The sequence below is a fragment of the Mustelus asterias genome, chromosome 16 (assembly GCF_964213995.1).
Source record: "Mustelus asterias chromosome 16, sMusAst1.hap1.1, whole genome shotgun sequence".
NCBI classification, from domain to species: Eukaryota; Metazoa; Chordata; class Chondrichthyes; order Carcharhiniformes; family Triakidae; genus Mustelus; species Mustelus asterias.
This window is the reverse complement of record NC_135816.1, coordinates 38527959-38549833: the sequence shown is the minus strand read 5'-3', so window position 1 is coordinate 38549833 and position 21875 is coordinate 38527959. Positions and strand designations below refer to the sequence as shown.

Genomic DNA, 21875 nt, shown 5'->3' with positions numbered 1-21875 from the left:
TCTTTTAAAAAGCATTTAGACAGTTACATGGGTACGATGGGTATAGAGGGATATGGGCCAAATGCGGGCAATTGGGATTAGCTTAGGGTTTTAAAAAAACAAAAGGGCGGCATGGACAAGTTGGGCCAAAGGGCCTGTTTCCATGCTGTAAACCTCTATTACTCTATAACACCCCACAGGGAATTCTGTCCTTAATGTCATTGAAAGGAACAGAGTTAAGAGAAAGAACAACATTTGGAATGGTAGATTGAACCAGGGCAGGACTTACTCAGTTAATGGTAGGGCGTTGGGGAGAGTTACAGAACAAAAAGATCTAGGGGTACAGGTTCCATTTGGACCATTGTATCTAGTCCTTTTTGTACTTTCAAACTGTACATAACTCACTTAACCTTCCAAGGGTAGTTAATAATCACAAGTAAATCTCCTAGTAAGATAAAGCTATGTAAACTTTCACTTTGTTTCCCAAAGGTAACCAAGGAAAAGTCTAAAATATCAATTTAACATTTCAACCTGCATTGTTGAAATACTTGAATATCTTCTCATGTCTCTGAAAAACGTGCTTCACGATGAATTATTTTAAAGCAGTTACTTTTTATATAGGCAATCGTGGAACCCAGTTTGCACACTGTAAGATCCTACAAATGTCAATGACATGAATGACTAGTTGATCTGTTTTTGGTGGTAGCTGTTGAAAGTGGGATGCTGGCCAGGATTCTAAGGAAACCTTTTCTTCAAGCAGTGTTGTGGTATCTTTAATATCTACTTCAATTACAAGAACTGACAAATAGTTAAAAATATCGGTTGACAAGCAGCATATCTGACAATGCAGAACTCCATCAATATTGCAATTAATGTATCAACTAGAACAATGCACTCAACCTCTGGAATAGGACTTGACCTCACAACCTTCAAACTCAAGAGTTAAAAGTGCGATCAAATAGACAAAGTCGACACAGACATTCCAAGGATGCTATTTCCATGTCAGAAATAAATTATAATGTGCCACTAGCCTTAAATTATGTTCTTTGCCAGACATTCGTCAGAGCTTTTGCAAAAGAGTTAATTGGCACCATTTGCTGCTTTTGATGTCAACCTAATCCACATAGCTGCAGATAGAAAGTTCTTTTAGATGGTGGTGTTCACATCAAGTCTTGTCTGGGATGAGTTAAGAAATAATGAGATCTCTGACCATATTTGGAGTATATTTAAATAGCTGGGTTTTACAAATGTGTGCTAGTGGTGGAAACCTTATCCCGACCCTGCGTATTAAGAAATCACAAATGCACAGTTTTCCCATTTTTTAAATTTAATGGATGGAAAATCTTGAGCATTGTGCAGGTGAGGCTGTGTGTGATTTGCATGCATTTGTAATATTATGGACTATGAAAAAATTTAGTGAGATTTGTAAGCACTTTACGTACGTTTGGTAGTTGTAAAAAGAGGGCTTTAACGAGCCTAAGATAAAGTTTGTGGACCGACAGAAAAGGTTTCTGAAATATATCTAGGAGTTAATCAATAAATTAAGTATGCGACAGAGTTTCTGTTTTTGTTTGAGTAATGAGGTTTATACTTTTTTAACTGAGAATGCTTTGTATAAAGTTTGATTTATTATTGTCGCATGTATTAATATACAGTGAAAAGTATTGTTTCTTGCGCGCTTTACAGACAAAGCATACTGTTCATAGAGAAGGAAAGGAGAGAGTGCAGAATGTAGTGTTACAGTCATAGCTAGGGTGGAGAGAAAGATCAACTTAGTGCGAGCTAGGTCCATTCAAAAGTCTGATGGCAGCAGGGAAGAAGCTGTTCTTGAATCGTTTGGTACATGACCTCAGACTTTTGTATCTTTTTCCCAACGGAAGAAGGTGGAAGAGAGTGGGCCCTACTTTACCATTTTGATTCTAAGTGCTGGGCGGACTTGAAACTGGGAGTGTATCAGACCCAACTTTTAGACCCATTCTCAGGTGTCCCCCATACGCACACTGCTTGAAAAAATAGCAGCGATTCTGAATCACGCTGCAGAAGTCCAGGGGGTGGGGCTTAACATGCCCAAAACGCTGCATTCCGATCGGTGCCTTCAACTGCGCATGTGCAGTAAAAAAAATAGAAAAACGCTCCCCCACCACATCGCTCCTGGCTCGGATAATGCCTGCCCCCTGGCCCCACCTGCACAACATTACTGACCCCCTTATCTCCCAACCCCCCCGCTATCCAGACCGATGGCGGCCCCCTGTCCCCCCACCAATCACACACAACGTGGCAGCGGACTTCCCCTCCCCACCCCCCGTCCCCTCACCGATCACATGCAGAGTGGCAGCAGATCTGACCCATCTCCCTTCATCCCCCCACCAGAGAGCCATCTGGACCCCCCCCCCCGGCCAACCACTGATCTGAGTCAGTGAACTGTCAGAAACTCTGAACTTGCTTCCTCAGAAGCTGGAACGCCCGAATTGGACCTTTGCCGAACATGTCTGTTTCGTGCCAAATCTGGACGGGCGAACGCGGTGGTAAAGGGGGAAGTGGCGGTAAGTTTGGGCGTGCAGCCCATTAAGTCAATTTGAATGCATGCAAATGCATTGAAATTGACGTCGCGCCCCGTTTTGGGCGTAGTCCTGACTGTAGCCATTTTCGACCCTTGGTAAAGGAACAAACACGGAGGCAGGTGCAGGTCATGCTACTTGCCTCACGCCCAACGTTACCAAGTTTTCGCGCCTGAAAATGGGTGCAACTTGATGGTAAAATCGCGCACAGTATGTCCGGGGTGCATGGGGTCCTTAACTTGGCTGGCTGCTTTTGCGAGGCAGCGGGAAGTGTAGACAGAGTCAATGGATGGGAGGCTGGTTTGCGTGATGGATTGGGCTACATTCACGATCTTTTGTAGTTCCTTGCGGTCTTTTGCAGAGCAGGAGCCATACCAAGCTGTGATACAACCAGAAAGAAAAGAAATGGCCACAGCCTAAAAATAAGGAAATTGTATTGAGTTTCTGCAGACAACTTTTGCAATAGAGTTGGATATTAGAATGGTAACGGGAATGAGAGCTTATAGTTTTGAAGAAAAACTTGGAAAATTTTTTTTTCATTGAAGTAGGGAAGGTTAAGGAGGGATGCAAGGAGGGCAAGTACACTTTGCATGATTAGACTCTCCATTGATGTCATTCGGCTCCAGCACAAGCTGGAACATTCTGTCTGCTCTAACCTAGAACTGAATGTTTTACCAGTGTCAAACCTGTGAAGGTCATTAAGGCTGATCGGTAGCTTTCCAATGGAGCTATCTCTCATTGATCGACGTGGTGGCACAGTGGTTAGCACTGCTGCCTCACAGCGCCAGGGACCCGGGTTCGATTCCTGGCTTGGGTCACTGTCCGTGTGGAGTTTGCGCGTTCTCCCTGTGTCTGCGTGGGTTTCCTCCGGCTGCTCCGATTTCCTCCCAATGTCTGAAAGACGTGCTGGTTAGGTGCATTGGCCATGCTAAATTCTCCCTCAGCGTACCCGACTAGGTGCTGGAGTGTGGCGACTAGGGGATTTTCACAGTGACTTTGTTGCAGTGTTGATGCAAGCCTACTTGTGACTAATAAATAAACTTTTAAACTGCTCATCAAAGTTAATGGGGCTAAAAGTCAACAAGTTACCTGGACTTGATGGTCTGGATCCTATGGTTTTAAAGGAGGTGGCTAGAGAAAAAATGGATGCACCAACATCATAGAATCCTTACAGTGCAGAAGGAGGCCATTTGGCCCATCAAGTCTGCACCGACCACAATCCCACCCAGGCCTTATTCCTGTAACCCCATATATTTACCCTACTAATCCTCCTGTCACTTGGGTCAATTTAGCATGGCCAATCAACCTAACCCGCATATCTTTGGACTGTGGGAGGAAATCGGAACACCCGGAAGAAACCCACGCAGATACGGGGAGAATGTGCAAACTCCACACAGAGTGACCCGAGGTCACAAAACTAGTTTAGCTCTTCCAGAATTCCCTAGATTCCATGCCAGTCCCCATGGATTGGAAGGTAGCAAATGTAACCGTGCTATTTCAGAAAGGAGGAAGAGAAAAAACTGGGAACCATGGACTAGTTAACCTGACATCAATAGAAAGGAAAATGCTAGCATCTGTTATTTGGGATGTGGTAGCAGGGTCTGTATAAAATTGTAATATTGGGGTGGCACAGTGGTTATAACTGCTGCCTCACAGCGCCAGGGACCCGAGTTCGATTCCCGGCTTGGGTCACTGTCTGTGTGGAGTTTGTACGTTCTCCCTGTGTCTGCATGGGTTTCGTCCGGGTGCTCCGGTTTCCTCTGAAAGACGTGCTGGTTAGGTGCACTGACCCGAACAGGTGCCGGAATGTGGCGACTAGGGGAATTTCAGTAACTTCGTTGCAGTGTTAATGTAAGCCTTACTTGTGACGAATAAATATTCTTTTAAAAAAGAATCAATATGGTTTTCTAGAACATAAATAGTATAATCAAATCTAGCAGAGATTTTGAGGCTGTAACTAATAGAGTGGATAAGGGGGAACCAGTGGATTTTTATATATTTGTATTTTCTAAGAGCTTTTAATGAGGTTATTGCACAAAATTAGGGCTCATGGGAGAGGGGTAATATATTAGCATGGATTGGTTAACAGACAGAAAACCGAGAAGAGGAATAAATTGGTTATGTGTGGGTTGGCAGGCTGTAACTAGGTGGGGTACTGTGTCTGAGTATCAGTTATTTACCATCTATATCAGCGCTTTAGAACATAGAACATAGAAAGCCACAGCACAAACAGGCCCTTCGGCCCACAAGTTGCGCCGATCACATCCCCACCTCTAGGCCTATCTATAGCCCTCAATCCCATTAAATCCCATGTACTCATCCAGAAGTCTCTTAAAAGACCCCAACGAGTTTGCCTCCACCACCACCGACGTCAGCCGATTCCACTCACCCACCACCCTCTGAGTGAAAAACTTACCCCTGACATCTCCTCTGTACCTACCCCCCAGCACCTTAAACCTGTGTCCTCTCGTAGCAACCATTTCAGCCCTTGGAAATAGCCTCTGGGAGTCTACCCTATCCAGACCTCTCAACATCTTGTAAACCTCTATCAGGTCACCTCTCATCCTTCGTCTCTCCAGGGAGAAGAGACCAAGCTCCCTCAACCTATCCTCATAAGGCATGCCCCCCAATCCAGGCAACATCCTTGTAAATCTCCTCTGCACCCTTTCAATGGCTTCAACATCTTTCCTGTAATGAGGTGACCAGAACTGCGCGCAGTACTCCAAGTGGGGTCTAACCAGGGTCCTATAAAGCTGCAGCATTATCTCCCGACTCCTAAACTCAATCCCTCGATTAATGAAGGCCAGTACGCCGTACGCCTTCTTGACCGCATCCTCCATTTGCGAGGCCGATTTAAGAGTCCTATGGACCCGGACCCCAAGGTCCTTCTGATCCTCTACACTGCTAAGAATGGTACCCTTCATATTATACTGCTGCTTCATCCCATTGGATCTGCCAAAATGGATCACCACACACTTATCCGGGTTGAAGTCCATCTGCCACTTCTCCGCCCAGTCTTGCATTCTATCTATGTCTCGCTGCAACTTCTGACATCCCTCCAAACTATCCACAACACCACCTACCTTGGTGTCGTCAGCAAACTTACCAACCCATCCCTCCACTTCCTCATCCAGGTCATTTATGAAAATGACAAACAGCAAGGGTCCCAGAACAGATCCCTGGGGCACTCCACTGGTCACTGACCTCCATGCAGAGAAAGACCCCTCCACAGCCACTCTCTGCCTTCTGCAGGCAAGCCAGTTCTGGATCCACAAGGCAACAGCCCCTTGGATCCCATGCCCTCTCACTTTCTCAAGAAGTCTTGCATGGGGGACCTTATCGAACGCCTTGCTGAAGTCCATATAGACCACATCCACCGCTCTTCCTTCGTCAATGTGTTTGGTCACATTTTCAAAGAACTCAACCAGGCTTGTAAGGCACGACCTGCCCTTGACAAAGCCGTGCTGACTACTTTTGATCATACTAAACTTCTCTAGATGATCATAAATCCTGTCTCTCAGGATCCTCTCCATCAACTTACCAACCACTGAGGTTAGACTCACCGGTCGGTAATTTCCCGGGCTGTCCCTGTTCCCTTTCTTGAATATAGGGACCACATCTGCAATCCTCCAATCCTCCGGAACCTCTCCCGTCTCCATCGACGATGCAAAGATCATCGCCAAAGGCTCCGCAATCTCCTCCCTCGCCTCCCACAGTAACCTGGGGTACATCCCATCCGGTCCCGGCGACTTACCAACCTTGATGCCAAGGCAAGAGCATCGAGTGTAATGTATCCAAGTTTGCTGGTGTTACAAAGTTGGGTAGGAAAGCAAGCTGTGAGGAGGATATAAGTAAGCTGTAAAAGGATTTGGACAGGCTGAGTGTATTCCATTGTGTTCTAATCCAATGTAGAAACTTATATATTTAACCATGTTAATAGGATGGAAAAGCAGAACATTTGTAAATGGTACAGGGCTGGAAAATGTTATTCAAATGGATCTGAATGTCCAGGATTCTGACCCAGCGACAGTGAAGGGCTGGCAATATAGTTCCAAGTCAAGACAATGTGTGACATGGAGGGGAACTTGGAGGTGGCAGCTGCTTCCCTTGTCCTTCTTAGACATGATGTGTTTGGTAGGTGCTGATGAAGGAGCTTTGAGTTGCTGTAATGCACACTACTGCCACTGGATTAGTCGTGGAGGGTATGAATGTTTAAAGTGGTAGATGGGTATCGGTCAAGTGGGCTGCTTTGTCCTGGATGGTGTCAAGCTGTTGTTGGAGCTGCATTCATTCAGGCAAGTGAAGAGCCTGTCACACTCTTGACTTCTGCCTTGTAGATGGTGGACAGGCTTTGGGGAGTCGGGGACAAGTTACGTGCTGCAAAATTCCCAGTTTCTGACCTGTTTTAGCCACAGTATTTATATGGCTAGTCCTGTTAAGATTCTGATCAGTGGTGACTCCAAGGATGTTGATGGTGGGGCATTCAGTGATGGTAACACTGTTGAATATCAAGGGAAAATGGTTAGATTCTTTCTTGTTGGAGATGGTAATTGCCTGGCACTTGTGTGGTGCAAATGTTACTTGCCACTTATCAACCCAAGCCTAAATATCGTCCAGGCCTTGCCATTTATGGACACAAACTATCTGAGGAGTCATGAACATGGTGCAATCATCAGTGAACATCCCCACTTCTGACCTTATGATCAAAGGAAGGTCATTGATGAAGCAGCTGAAGATGGTTTTGCCTAGGCCACTACCCTTAGGGACTCCTGCAGTGATGTCCTAACTTTTTAAAGTAAAAGTAACTGAAGATTACATGATGAGTAGAATTGTACATTGGCTAGAGTCGAAAGAGATTGCAGGCTCTGTACAATGTAAGAAGTCTCACAACACCAGATTAAAGTCCAACAGATTTATTTGGTAGCACAAGCTTTCGGAGTCTCACTCCTTCTTCAGGTGAGTGAGGAGTTGTGTTCACAAACCGGGCATTCATAGACACAAACTCAATTTACAAGATAATGGTTGGAATCCGAGTCTTTACAGGTAATCAAGTCTCAAAAGTACAGACAATGTGAGTGGAGAGAAGGTTAAGCACAGGTTAAAGAGATGTGTATTGTCTCCAGCCAGGACAGTTAGTGAGATTTTGCAAGCCCAGGCAAGTCGTGGGGGTTACAGATAGTGTGACATGAACCCAAGACCCCGGTTGAGGCCATCCTCATGTGTGCGGAACTTGGCTATCAGTTTCTGCTCAGCGATTCTGCGTTGTCGTGTGTCGTGAAGGCCGCCTTGGAGAACGCTTACCCGAAGATCAGAGGCTGAATGCCCGTGACTGCTGACGTGTTCCCCGACAGGAAGACAACACTCCTGCCTGGTGATTGTCAAGCGGTGTTCATTCATCCGTTGTTGTAGCATCTGCATGGTCTTCCCAATGTACCAGGCCTCAGGACATCCTTTCCTGCAGCGTATCAGGTAGACAACGTTGGCCGAGTTGCAAGAGGTGCAACTCGGCCAATGTTGTCTACCTGATACACTACAGGAAAGGGTGTCCTGAGGCCTGGTACATTGGGGAGACCATGCAGATGCTACAACAACGGATGAATGAACACCGCTCAACAATCACCAGGCAGGAGTGTTGTCTTCCTGTCGGGGAACACGTCAGCAGTCACGGGCATTCAGCCTCTGATCTTCGGGTAAGCGTTCTCCAAGGCAGCCTTCACAACACATGACAATGCAGAATCGCAGAGCAGAAACTGATAGCCAAATTCCACACATGAGGACGGCCTGAACTGAGATCTTGGGTTCATGTCACACTATCTGTAACCCCCCACGACTTGCCTGGGCTTGCAAAATCTCACGAACTGTCCTGGCTGGAGACAATACACATCTCTTTAATCTGTGCTTAACCCTCTCTCCACTCACATTGTCTGTACGTTTAAGACTTGATTACTTGTAAAGGCTCGCATTCCAACCATCATCTTGTAAATTGAGTCTGTGTCTATATATGCCCTGTTTGTGAACACAACTCCTCACTCACCTGAAGAAGGAGTGAGACTCCGAAAGTTTGTGCTACCAAATAAAGTCCTGTTGGACTTTAACCTGGTGTTGTGAGACTTCTTACTGTGCTTACCCCAGTCCAACGCCAGCATCTCCACATAATATATACAATGTGACAGCCCCTGGCACCGGGGGGCATTTCTACCACCTTGGAACCACCTAGCACTCAATGTATAACTGACCAGGAATATAGTTGCTCAGTTGTGCAACTCAGTTATCTTTTGGAAACTGAGTTATATGTGCGCACAGTTCTACCTGTGGCTCTTAAGTGACTGCAACCTCATTTATAATACCCTAGGTTCATTTCAATCCCATCATAATTTATTTGACAGGAGACATTTCTCAATGCAGTGATGTATCCTGTACATCTGCTAAAGCAAAGATTCTGGCATAGAGCAGCAGCAACAGATATCCAGGCAGCAAGACTTCCTTGACATTAATTTCTCAAAGCTGTGGGCAATCATCAGTTACACGCCTACTTCGCTTCGAGCTCCATTAGTCCCAAGCATGCTATTCATGTGTGGAAAAGCATAGTACTCTGTCAATGTGCAAATGTAAGGTCAATTTTGCTGATTTGTGTGGCTTCGTGAAGCTTTACCTGCCAGCACTGTGGCTACTGCACATAGTGCATAATTTCAGCTGCAGCTGAGTATAACCACAATTCTTCAACATTCAATTCCTGTTGCTCAGTAATGTCTAGGCTGGCTAGGAGCATTTTAGGAATACGGAGGCAAGCTAGGGGAGAGGGACTTGGTGCAGGATAAAAGTTTTGCAGGTTGTGATTTCTAAATGGGAGTGGGGTGTGCTTGGGAGGCTGCAATGTATAAGTATTATTAGTGTCACAAGTAGGCTTACGTTAACACTGCAATGAAGTTACTGTGAAAATCCCCTAGTCTCCACGCTCCGGCGCCTATTCGGGAACACTAAGGGAGAATTTAGCATGGCCAATGCACCCAACCAGCACGTCTTTCGGACTGTGGGAGGAAACCGGAGTACCCAGAGAAAACCCACGCAGATACTGGGAGAACATGCAGGCTCTGCACAGACAGTATCCCAAGGCAGGAATTGAACCGGGTTCCTCGCGCTGTGAGGCAGCAGTACCAACCACTGTGCCACCATGACACTTAATGAGCAGAGGTGTAATTGAGTTTGGAGATGACAAGAGCATGAATAAAAAGGCTACGGCACAGAGAGAGGCCATTCAGCCCATGTTTCAATGGAGTGGATAGGGACAGATGAAGTGGAGGTGAAAATAGGCAATCTGGATGGTAGTTATTCAAAGACAGTGTCATAGGGAAGAGTCGTAACGAAAGAGGGTGGAGTTGAAAGTTTTTTTTAGATGGTGTTGATTATGTTAAACATTATACAGGCGATGGGCATTGTTTGATTAAGGACTGAGAGCACATATAAAGAGAGTCATTGGCCCATCAACAGCTGTCGCCCCTTTTATTAGTTTTTAATTGATTTATGGTTTTTCAAAAGAGGGTCATTAGTGGGAGGCAGGTGGGGTGTGGAAGGGATCATCGTGCCACTTTTCTGTGATTTACATTCATGCCCCAGTGTCCCTGGAGAGGGAGCGCGCAGTGTTTACTGGATTGCTTGAAGTCATCCACAACCGGTGGGCAACACTGGGCCTGGAGTGCTTCATTAGCACTCGATACAACATTTTAATTAGATAAGGTTCCTTTTAAAGTTTTGTTTCAGTTAGTGCCCCTGTCAGGGCTGTCAATTTGTTTAATTGGCCTTTGTAATCAAAAGAGTATAACAAGAGTCATTGGATGGGGTTGAAGGACCTGCTGTGGGTCTGCTCCTGGGCCTGGTCACAGTGGCCATTAAAAGTTTCAGGCAAGTTTCTGTTGAAGTTTTGTTTTTTCTTATGGTGCCGCTCCTTTAAGGTGTTGTTCCTTAATCTTGTTCATTTGGCACTTTAAAATATAAAGAGAGTCAGGTGGTTAGAGATCAGTAAGACTTTGTTGTGTAAATAAAGCAACTAACAAGTGATTAACAAATCTGTGTCTTGTTTATTTCACCAACTGGTTTGGATCTGTATAATAGTTAATGAACAGAAAATCAGCCAGAGTTCACGGTGAGCCAGAAACCTATTCTTACCCATTTCTGGGGACACTCTAACTAATTAGGGAAATTTCACCCAACATTCATGCCACAAAGAAACCTAAATAAGTATTTGCAGCATCAAATCAAATTTAATTGCTAATGTAATGGGTTGTCAGCTCTTGCAGTGAATATGGGACCAGGTTTGCCTGCTGTTTCCAAATTTAATAGGGCAGGTAGTGATGGACGTTGCTCCGAATCCCTACCCATTTTCCATCAGAAATAACTGGGAATGCTGAAGCACTTGTCCAAGTATCAATGAGTGCATTAAAATGATGTCGCACACCATTTTCCATTACTACCTGGATAGTACACCACATGACTTTGTGTTAACCATCTAAACAGGTGGCCAGGGTTGTTAACAGAAACATATGATACAAAAAAAGAAACACCAGTAAATGACAGCTAAGACAGGTTGGGCCAAATTTTCAACTCCCGATGGAAGCGGGAAGAACCAAAACTTGCCACTTGAAAAGCAGCATGCCAGCTTACTGATCTCCTTGCCTCTAGACCTTTATTGGTCCAGGAAGAGTGTGCTTTTTAAAAAAATGTTTACTCCATTCTGAAAGTTATGAAGCCAATGCTCATAGAGTGGACTGGATGGAGCCGAATCCATCTCTTTGCTTGCTCCAAAAACCAAATTCAAATTGAATCCGATTCATGGTCCCCACAAGACAGACAAAAAAAGATCCAAGCTGACAAGCCCGATCTTGGGGTTGATTGGCAGCTATCCCCACAGGGAACCAATAGTTTATTGGGCTAATTTAATAGCTTATTAAGGCCACTCAGGCAAACACAGCCAGTGGCAGACCTGGGTGGGGATGCACCATTTCCTCATCCCACAAAGGCCCTCCCCACCTGCTCCAGCAGTCAGCAACTAGGGTCATTGCTCCTCCACAATGACAACCTCGCAACCCCTTTTTAATGAGAAAATTGTTTTGCTTTTCTTCCAAGATGGAGGTAATTGGATGGTGAACACTTTCCTTAACCACTAATTGACCGGACCCTTAAAAAAGATGTGTGTTTGACACTGACTGAACGTGAGACTTGAATCCACAAATGCAATTAACATAGGGGCCCTGATCCCAAAACACACACGCAGCCCATTCTCTCAAAGTCACTGTATCAACTGCAGATACTGAATATAATTGTGTGATAAGTTGCTTTCGGATTCCATTCTTTGCAATTCATACTTTGAATTTCCTACACCTAGCATTCCTATTCTTTGAGATAGTCGCATTATTAATAGTTTTGTGACCAGAAAAATTTGATGTTCCTAAAGAAGAAATGGAAACTGAATAATGTACAATAAATTTGCTGTTCTACATAAATATGTCACTCCATTAAAAGCTTAAAAGTCTTTCAAAGCTCCAAAACCATCCACCCTTTTAAGCTACGGTGGGTGTCCTTCTGGCCATCAAATCAAATGTTCCAGAGTACAAATGGCAATTTTGTTGAAAGGGCTGAAGGAACTGAAGCTAACTGTGCAAGTTTATGCATGGCCAATGGCAGATCAGTTGGGTAAGACTGCCCTGTCATTCCAATGCAGGAAATTGTGCCAAAGATGAATCTACCAGCAACTCATTTATCCTATTCTGTCAGAGGAAAGAGAGGCTTATGGTTTTAGGGCAGACAGAGGACAATTAGGAGTCAACCACATTGCTGTGAGTCTGGAGTCACATGTAGGCCAGACCATGTAAGGATGGTAGATTTCCTTTCCTAAAGGACATTAGTAAGTCAAAAGAGTTTTTTCTTACAATAATCAATGATTTTCTGACACCATTTAGTGAATTCAGATCCTTGTTGACCTATGGGGACAAGATGGACTGAATGGCCTCCTTCTGTGCTGTAAACATCTATGAATCTATTATTGAGGCGAGCTTTCAATTTCATGTTTTTTTTTCTTCCTTGTTAATTGGATTTAAATTTCCCCAGCTGCCATGTCCTCGAGACATTTGCCTGGTCCTCTAGATTACTGGTCCAGTGACATTGCCACTATGCCAGCAACCCCCTGATGGTACCAGCATTCTGGCACATTTCAATTGTAAGTCAAGTCAGGAATGCAGTGATAGGCCTGCAAATTAAATGGTGCCATTATTACAAAGCATTGTCTAAGGCTGCTCTTCCATCCAATCCAAACCAGATCATTTCCCATCAGGACAGGAGATTCCCAGAATGAGAGTTTCTTTGTCCCAAGTCCAGGATCTGCCTGACAGCCAATGGACCAGGTTAGAGAGGCATATCAATCAGTCAGTGAAAATGATGCCCACCTGAGAGTTGAAGGTTGGGCCTGAGCCCCTGAAAACTCAGTTTGTTGATACATAAAAGTTAGCCCCTGATTCAACTGTGTTTTCAAATGAGTACTTAGCTCAGGTGGACGCCTTCATGCCATGGATGTCTATAGCTTCTTGTTGATAAAGGAATGTACCCATAACCCTTTGGGCACTGATGAATAGTGGAGGCATCAGGATAAAAAGAAAAAAAAGGAAAGATTTGCATTTATCTTGCACCTTCAAAACTACTGACCATCTCAAACATGTGACCTACACGTGGCCTACATGTGACTCCAGACCATCTCTACAGCTAATAAAGGAGTTTTGAAGCGTAGTTACTGTTGGAAGGTGGGATCCTGGATTACCATTTGCATTAAAGATCTGAAGATGTTTGAGCCCTGTACTTGTACCAGTTTTATCCTAATGATCATGTATCATATTTTGCTGGCTTCAGGCACGAATTAAAAAATTTGGACCCAAGATAATGCAGCTGCTGACAGAATGGACGGAAACTTTCCCTTCTGATTTTCGGGATGAGAGAATGATTGGACATCTAAAGGACATGATCCACAGGATAGCTCCATGTGATGAGGTGAGTCTCATGACTAATGAAGCCTCAGAATTAAATGCTGGAATGTTTATACTACAGGGCAGATTCTCTGACTTTGCCCGCAGCTGGGATTCTCCAGTCCCGCTGCAACGAATGAAGATTTGGCTAAGTGCCAAATTCTCCATTCTCGCTTGTAGTGGCAGTGGGTCATGACCAGCTGAAGATTTCCAGCCAAAGTTTCCCAAGCAAAGTTATTCCTGTATTTGGATATTCATTGGTTTAACGTCCTATTAGTTTTTTTATGTTTAATTATGGTAGAAAGCCTGTTTTATAAAGTCTGATGAATATATAATTAAAAGTCTACAATGGTATACTAAAATAATTTTTCAATTCTGCCTTTTAGCAATATATTGAGTTGTTAACAGCACTGTTTATGTAAACAACACTAATTTTAAAGGAAAATTATTGCCAGATAACTCTCTGGATACATATTAAAGATAAATGTGTCATGATTCATATATTCACCTCAGTAAATTATTGAGCTAATGATTAATAGAACAATATTACCAGTAAATAGATTTTCTGGATCTGACTGCAGATATTGCTTCTGGCTAAACAGAATAGGAACTTTCAGCATCTTTGCAATGGTCATTATAATTAGCAAAGAATGCACCAGCATCCTCTGGCAAATTTGACCATGATTGCAACAAGATCAACTTTTTCCCCGGTGTGAAAATAATTAGATATTCATTAATGAAGACTGACAACAAAACAATGAATAGCTCACAAGCTAATAGTTTGTTGTGACCATTCTAACTTTACTGCCCTCCCTCTGGCAGTGAACTACAGACCTGTTCTGTTAGATCTCAAAGTTAGATGAGTATCACTCATCTGGCATGTACATTGAATTCATAAACTAATACCTTGCTTTCTATCAGCACTGAATATCAATCCTAGAGTCATTTTAATTAGCAGTGATCAGGAGTTAATTTTTAATCCTGCAGTGTGTGTCTGAGACGGGGAGTTGTACACTACAAGATACAGCTGGCATGGTGTGTTTAACTGCAAACTGTAAAGTTAATTCTGTCCACTAAGGATATCATGGAAGGGATTTTCCGGTCGTGCTCGCCCCGAAGCCAGAAATTACCGTCAACGAACCTTTACATGGTCTGTGTCCCGCCTACTACGATTCCTATGGTGGGCGGGATGGGGAAAATTCCACCCCGTGTGTGTATGCTCACGCACACGCAGAAAGCCTTTCTTTGCCGATACATGTCAGCGTTTTGCGATAATATTAAAAGACTTTGCATTAAGTTGATAACGTACTCAGGCGATCCAGCTTTTCAAAACTTCTTCCACACTGTACTGGAATGGCACTCCACATGTTCAGGTGATGTCAAACCCCATTGGGTCTTGCGTTATTGGTTTTTGCATGCTCCAGAGTCAGATTAGGACATGACTTCAAAGCTATTCTGTCAGCTTGTATGATCCACATCTAAGATCTCTTTGCATTGTTTCAAAAGTTGCCTTTAAACTGCAGCCTAAATCGGTCTGCAGCCACTAGCTCCAGTTAAATTGTCTTTTGCTTTTCGGAACTGATATTTGGGTCTTGCAGGCTGCCAGAAAATGAAATTAGCTTTCGCCATTTAGGTCAAAAAATCAATTAATCAATATTTCTTCATTATCTACACAAATCATTTCAAATCAATTGTTTTTGCTGCTTCCTTGGAACAATGTTCCCATTAATTATTGCTATACTGTAAGTACCATTGGTACAGTTGTAGCACTCCAGCTCTGAGGCAGAAGAACAGGGTACAAATCTCATTCCAGGGATTGGATTTTACAGGAGGTGGGGTTTACTGCCCGGTTGCCAAAGAATGGCATTGCAAAAGCCACCCTGTTCTGGAACAGACTGCCCCGTAGCCATTTAATGCTCCGAGGAACATGTCATCAACCTGAAATGTTAGCTCTGTTTCTCCCTCCACGGATGCTGCCTGACCTGCTGAGCATTTCTTGTTCTTATTTCAAATTTTTCTTTCGCGTGGTATTAATTTACTTGACTTATTTGCTGCAAGTACAGGTAAAGAATGTATGGTCGCTGTCAGAGTTCATGTCTATTGACATGTCAGTTGTTTTTTCCCCTCCCAGAGTTACTGGAAGACAATGAATCAACTTTTGCAAACCCTTAACCAAAAACTGGCAACTTTAAATCAAGGTGAAGAAAACACAGTCAAGATTAATGCCAGTGTGTCCGATAAATTGGTTATCATCAAAACAAAGCCCCCATCTATTCAAAGAGATATACTGAGTATCTGCAATGACCCTTATACACTGGCGCAACAGCTGACTCATATAGAACTGGTAAGTTGGATGACTATTGTCATAGAGCTTTATCAGCACCATCATCTAGACTTAGCCTTTGACTACAGGGATCTGGTAAATATCTTTTGGTGTGAGGGATTTCTGTAAAATGGTAGAAACACAGTAAATGGCTATCACACCCATGCCTGACCCCTATCCAGCAATTTCCCCCTCCCACACACATTCAACTGTGGCCTGGGTCCCTCAGCTACCCTGGACCTCAAGTGGGTGTATTACCAGCGGCAACCATCATCTTGATGGCACTGCCAAGCAATGAAGAGCTGCCGGGCTCCAATTGGCCAGCAGCTGTTAACAAGTGGGACTTCCGTCCTAGGGTCCTTAACCTTGAGGAAGACCCACTACTGCCCAGTTAAGTGCCTGATTGTTACATAATACTGGCATTTCCCAAAAGAGGTGACACAGGGCTCTCAGCTCTCCAGCTGCCATGCAAGACTCCTATTGCCTACAAAATTCTGTCCCAACATCAGCACAGTTTGACTCTGATCGGCACATTCTTAAAACACTCAGGTTTCTTAATAAGGAGAACGTAACACACCACAGCATGAGGCAGCAGAAGTGGACCAAAGCTGTGCTCTACTTGCTGGAGGAGCAGGTCCTCAGCTGCAGGGAGTGAGTCATGGTCTTCTGAGTGTCACTTTCTAAATTCATGCCCTTCTTTCTCACACCCCATGTTTTAATCCCTCCAATCAGATTTCCAATCCACCACAGCCCTGAAGACTTTTATCAAAATCATAAATAATATAAATGTAAACTATCCTTCTTCCTCCTCCCGGATCTGTGTGCAGCCTTTGACCTGGTTGAGTACACCATTGTCCTCCCACACCTGTCCACTGTCTTTTCCTATTCCCACCCAAATACTCTGTACTGTACCCCGAGGCTCCTATTTGTCATATATTTGTGTCCCTTGATGATATCATCCGAAAACACACCAAACAGAACTTTCCAGCCATTCGTGCCAATGGAATACTTTGGTCCCACTGACAGTGCACCCCCCCCCCCCCCCCCTTGTGGCTTTCCCGGTGGCGAGGGGTGCATTCAGCTGGAAATCCCATTGATAATGGCGGGACCAGAAGATCCCACGGCCGGCCAAAGATGGGCCACCTCCGCTGCAGTGAAACACCTGGAGAATCGTCTATCATTTTTCATCTGTGTGCAGATGCCATCCAGCTTTACCTCACCGCCAATGCTCTTGACACCCCCTCCCCCCTCACTCTCTAAATTGTCAGGCCGCTTGTCTGATGTCCAGTACTAAATAAGCCAAAACTTCCTGAAATTATATATTCGGAGGCTGAAGCCATTGGCTTTGTCCATAAATCCTGCTCTTTAATCACTAACTCCCGTGGCAACTATCTGAGGCTTTATCAGACTGTCGGGAACTATGGTGTCATGTTTGACCTGACCCTGCATCAACCTATCTGTCTGTCCATGGCTTTGTTACCTCTAAACTGTTCCAGTGCATTCCTGCTTAGTCATCCATGTTCTACCCTCCATAAATATGAGGCCTGTTGCCTAACTGGCATAAAATCCCATTCGCTCTTGTGTTTACTGACCCACCCTGGCTCCTGGTTAGGCCTCAGTTTTAAAATTCTCATCCTTGTTTCCAACTCTCTCCATGACCCTTCTCTGTGTAATCTCCCCTAGCCTCCAGTACTCCAAAGTTATCTGTGCTCTTCCAATTCTAGTCACTTGAGTTTTTCCAATTTTAATCACTCCACCATTGATGGATGGACCTTCAACTGCCTGGCCCCCAACCTCTGAAATTTCCTCCTTAAACCTCTCTGTTTCGCTATCTCCATTTTCTCCTTCAGCACACTCCTCCCTTACCTCTCTGACCAGGTTTTTTTGTCATTCTGTCACACTATCTCCTGTAGGAATGTAAGAATTAGGTGCTGAAGTGGGCAAATTCATCCCTTCTAGCCTGCTCCACCACTCAATCAGATCATGACTGATCTCTCCTTGGTCTCAAATTCACCTCCCTACCTGTTCCCCATTTCCCTCTAACCCATTTTCTATTAGAAATATATCTATCTCCTTCTTGAAACCATTTAATGATTCCGACTCCACCGCGCTATGGGGCAGCGAGTTCCACAAATTCACATATCCTAAGTGAGTCGGTGTTATGTTTTATTTCATAATGCCTTGGTGAAGCACCTTTGGACATCTTATGATAAAGGTGCTATGTAAATACAAGTTATTGTTGTATTTGAGTGAAAATGCTGGGAGCGATGTGGCTCCACAGCTTTACCCTGTATTTATCTGTTTGATTCCATCTTTCCCTACACGCATTGAATGAAAACTGTAGCTGCCTTCAGCAGCCAATCAGCTTTCTCCGCTTGCCCTCGACACTGAGGGTCAAATTTTACAATCCCCACAAGGTGGGTTCCGAGGCAGGGCGGGAGCACTACATTGAATGGATGGGATGAAATATTTGCAAGACAGGCAAGCTTCCAACTGTAATGAAAATTTATTGCCAGAATTAAAAGTCATTCACGGAGCAGAAAATGTAGCAAATAAAGGTCAAGTTGACCAGCAGCCTAAAAGGACAAACCAGCCACTAATCTACACAGAGTGGATATTTGGGGCGATCCTATGGCTTTTCCCGCTGGTCGATCGGTGTGGCGAGCCGGTAGGATCGCAAGAGAGGTGAAAAACTGGGTTCGCGCCTGGTTTCTCGCCTCACACGATGATACTGGCCCCATTCTGCCGGCAAAATCGGCCTTGCACCCGGGAAGGTCATGAGGCTGATATTAATATATAAATCTTAATTTAAATATTATTAGTGAGCCCGGGATGTTAACGGTATCGATCCTCAGCGGCGAGTGTCACATATGGCCCCCAACAATGGGGACCAGATCAGGCCATTTGAGACCCCCCCTCCCCCGTTGGTTGGGGGTGGAGGGGGGGGAGTGCACCTTGGGCAGTGCCAGCCTGGCACCCTGGCAGTGCCCAGTGGGCACCCTGGCACTGCCCACCAAGCATCAGGCAGAGCCAAGAGGTGGTGCCTAAGGGGAGGGGTGGAGTCTGAGGGCAGGCAGCGCATGGCACTCTGTAATTGACTGGGGTGTGATCAACTGGCGGGGGGGGGAGGTGATTTGGTCAGGAAGAGAGGGAAGGGGGTCCACGATCTGGGGTGGGGTGCGATCAGGGGTGGGGGGGGGGGTGGAGGCAATATCCAGGGAAGTGGGAAGTGATGATCATTGGGTGATCAAGTGCACGTGCAATGGCATCCTCTAGCAGTCAGCAGCCAGCTTCCTGGTGTGAATAGACTGTCCACTCCCCTTACTGGTGAGAATCACACTTTGAACAAAAGAGCAAAGAAAATTACAGCACAGGAACAGGCCCTTTGGCCTTCCAAGCCTGCACTGACCATGCCGCCCAACGTAACTAAAACCCCCTACCCTTCCAGGGACCACATCTCTCTGTTCCCATCCTATTCATGTATTTGTCCTGATGCCCCTTAAAAGTCACTATCATCTCTGCTTCCACTACCTCCCCTGACAGTGAGTTCCAGGCACCCACCATCTTGTGTGTAAAAAAAAAACTGCCTCGTACATCTTTTGTACTAAAGATTTGCCTAATTATTTTCTCCATGTGGCATAAGATAGCGTCTGAAAGCTCGCCCAAAAATGGGTGCAATTCTCTCCCATTTTCATGCTTGTTCAGCACTTAGAATTTTTTTGGTAAGATCACCCCCCCTGATGAGTCCTTCAAATATCATTCCTGCCGGGGTCTTGCTGATAGTGCCGTGCTTTGCTCAGTAAGTATGTAACATGACAAATAAGGTGTTAGAATCAACCAATTTCAGATTTTAAAATTCTTTGATGTGATAATTGGCTTTTTGAATACTTTGATGCCTGTGGGACAGCCAATCCACTGTGGGAAGGATGTGTGTGCATTAACAACCTTAGGTTCGTATTTCATTTCTTAAAAACAAGCGAGCTCTGTACAATTCCTAGGCCTATAAATTCTATAAATTTTATTGGTAGATATCCCATCAAAAATAATTGACAGATATTCTTCTCTCAAATGCTTTGACACTGGTAAAGAACCCCAAATGCACAGATGTTCTAAATGAACTACACATAAATGAGCAAAGAGAAAATAATACATTTTCAGTAATTTCCAGGAATATACTCAGAACACTATCATAGTTTAAAGGTAATGAAATATTATCAAGGTTTACCAGTTATTATTCAATCACCAATTACTTTTTTGATGTGTGGACAAGTGTGAGATGTCTGTTTTGTGATTTTTTTTTCTCTCTCTTGGGGAATGATTCGCTAATGGTATTTCACAACAGGTTAACCAAAGTTAAAGTTTATTTATTAGTCACAAGTAGGCTTACATTAACACTGCAATGAAGTTACTGTGAAAATCCCCTAGTTGCCACACTGCAGCAGCTGTTCGGGTACACTGAGGGAGAATTTAGCAAGGCCAATTCATCTAACCTGCACATCCTTGGACTATGGGAGGAAACCGGAGCACCCGGAAGAAACCCACACAGACACAGGGAGAGCGTGCAGACTCCCCACAGACAATAACCCAAGCCGGGAGTTAAACCCGGGTCCCTGGCGCTGTGAGGCAGCAGTGTTAACCACTGTGCCACCCATGATAATATCCAGGGTAATCTCATTCAAATGTCTTTTTCCAGGAACCAGTCACACTAAATTTATTATACATTGCATTCTGTGTTTATTATCAAGAATAATCGAAAGCAAACAATTAATCTTTTCATAAGTGCTGACTGGAACAAATTACTTGGTGTTTCAACAGGATATTTGTGTCACATGTCTCCACATGAATGGGATTTGGCTACACATAAATAAACAAACATAAAATATGTCACAACTATGAATAAAAACTTGTCCAACATAATAAAAATCTGGCAGACTTAATTTTACTGCAATTTTAGGTTTCTGAACTAATTAACAATTACAAACATATGAACTTCTTTCTATTATTGACAAAATGTTCTAAATATTTAAAAATCGCTTCTGCTGCTAAATAACTCTGCTCAGTTTTAACACAAAGTATATTAACATCTATTTATTTTTCCTAAGGAACGATTGAGTTTTATTGGTCCTGAAGAATTTGTGCAAGCATTTGTATGTAAGGATTCTTTGGATAACCCAAAGGTACAACTTGGCATGGATATCTTGTATACAAAATATTTTCAAACTCAATGCTGTGTTCATTTTATTGAATTTATAAGACAAGCTTTTGGTTTATTTTCTTTCTATATAATTTATGGATAAGCTCACGATTATTTATTAGTGTCACAAGTAGGCTTACATTAACACTGCAGTGAAGTTATTGTGAAAATCCTCCAGTCACCCGCTTCAGTGTCTGTTCCGGTACACTGAGGGAGAATTTAGCATGGCCAACGCACCTAACCAGCATGTCTTTTGAACTGTGGGAGGAAACTGGAGCACCCGGAAGAAACCCACGCAGACACAGGGAGAATGTGCAGACTCCGCACAGACAGTGACCCAAGCCGGGAATCGAACCCGGGCCCCTGGTGCTGTGAGGCAGCAGTGCTAGCCACTGTGCCACCCTGCTGCCCAGTCACAGCTGTATATACATGATGTTCTCATGTAAAATATAACTAACATTATTCAGCACAATAAAATTTAAAGGAGGAGGTAGAATGCAAGCATTCGCACATACCATCTAGTGGCCTATTTGAGAAGTGACAAATGATCACTGAATGCATTGGTGGGATTAAATAAAGGTACTTAAATGCTAGGATTAGATTCTGATCTGCTTTTCAAAGGTAATCTGTGTTCTTTTGACAGTGTCAGCTGTGTTAGCAATTATTACATAATTGTGGATACACATTCACAAGGCAAGCAAAGTCTAAATTTGTTTGAGCTGTTCAAATATTGATGCACTATTGCGTATCGAAACTTGTCAGAAAAAGAAATTGATGAAGACATGATTGACATTGATGTCATAGCGCTATTTATT

At 44.0% G+C, this 21875-nt stretch overlaps 1 protein-coding gene across 3 annotated transcripts in view; it reads left to right on the top strand.

Annotated features, from left to right (window-relative positions):
• The window catches only part of LOC144505479 (ras-GEF domain-containing family member 1C-like), a 140352-nt gene that overhangs the window by 107673 nt on the left and 10804 nt on the right, over positions 1–21875 (top strand). For all 3 annotated transcript variants that reach the window (XM_078231596.1, XM_078231594.1, XM_078231597.1), the window contains exons 5-7: positions 13431–13568; positions 15675–15887; positions 20969–21043. In XM_078231596.1, the coding sequence (XP_078087722.1) occupies positions 13431–13568; positions 15675–15887; positions 20969–21043 (426 nt within the window). The remainder of the gene's footprint in view (positions 1–13430; positions 13569–15674; positions 15888–20968; positions 21044–21875) is intronic.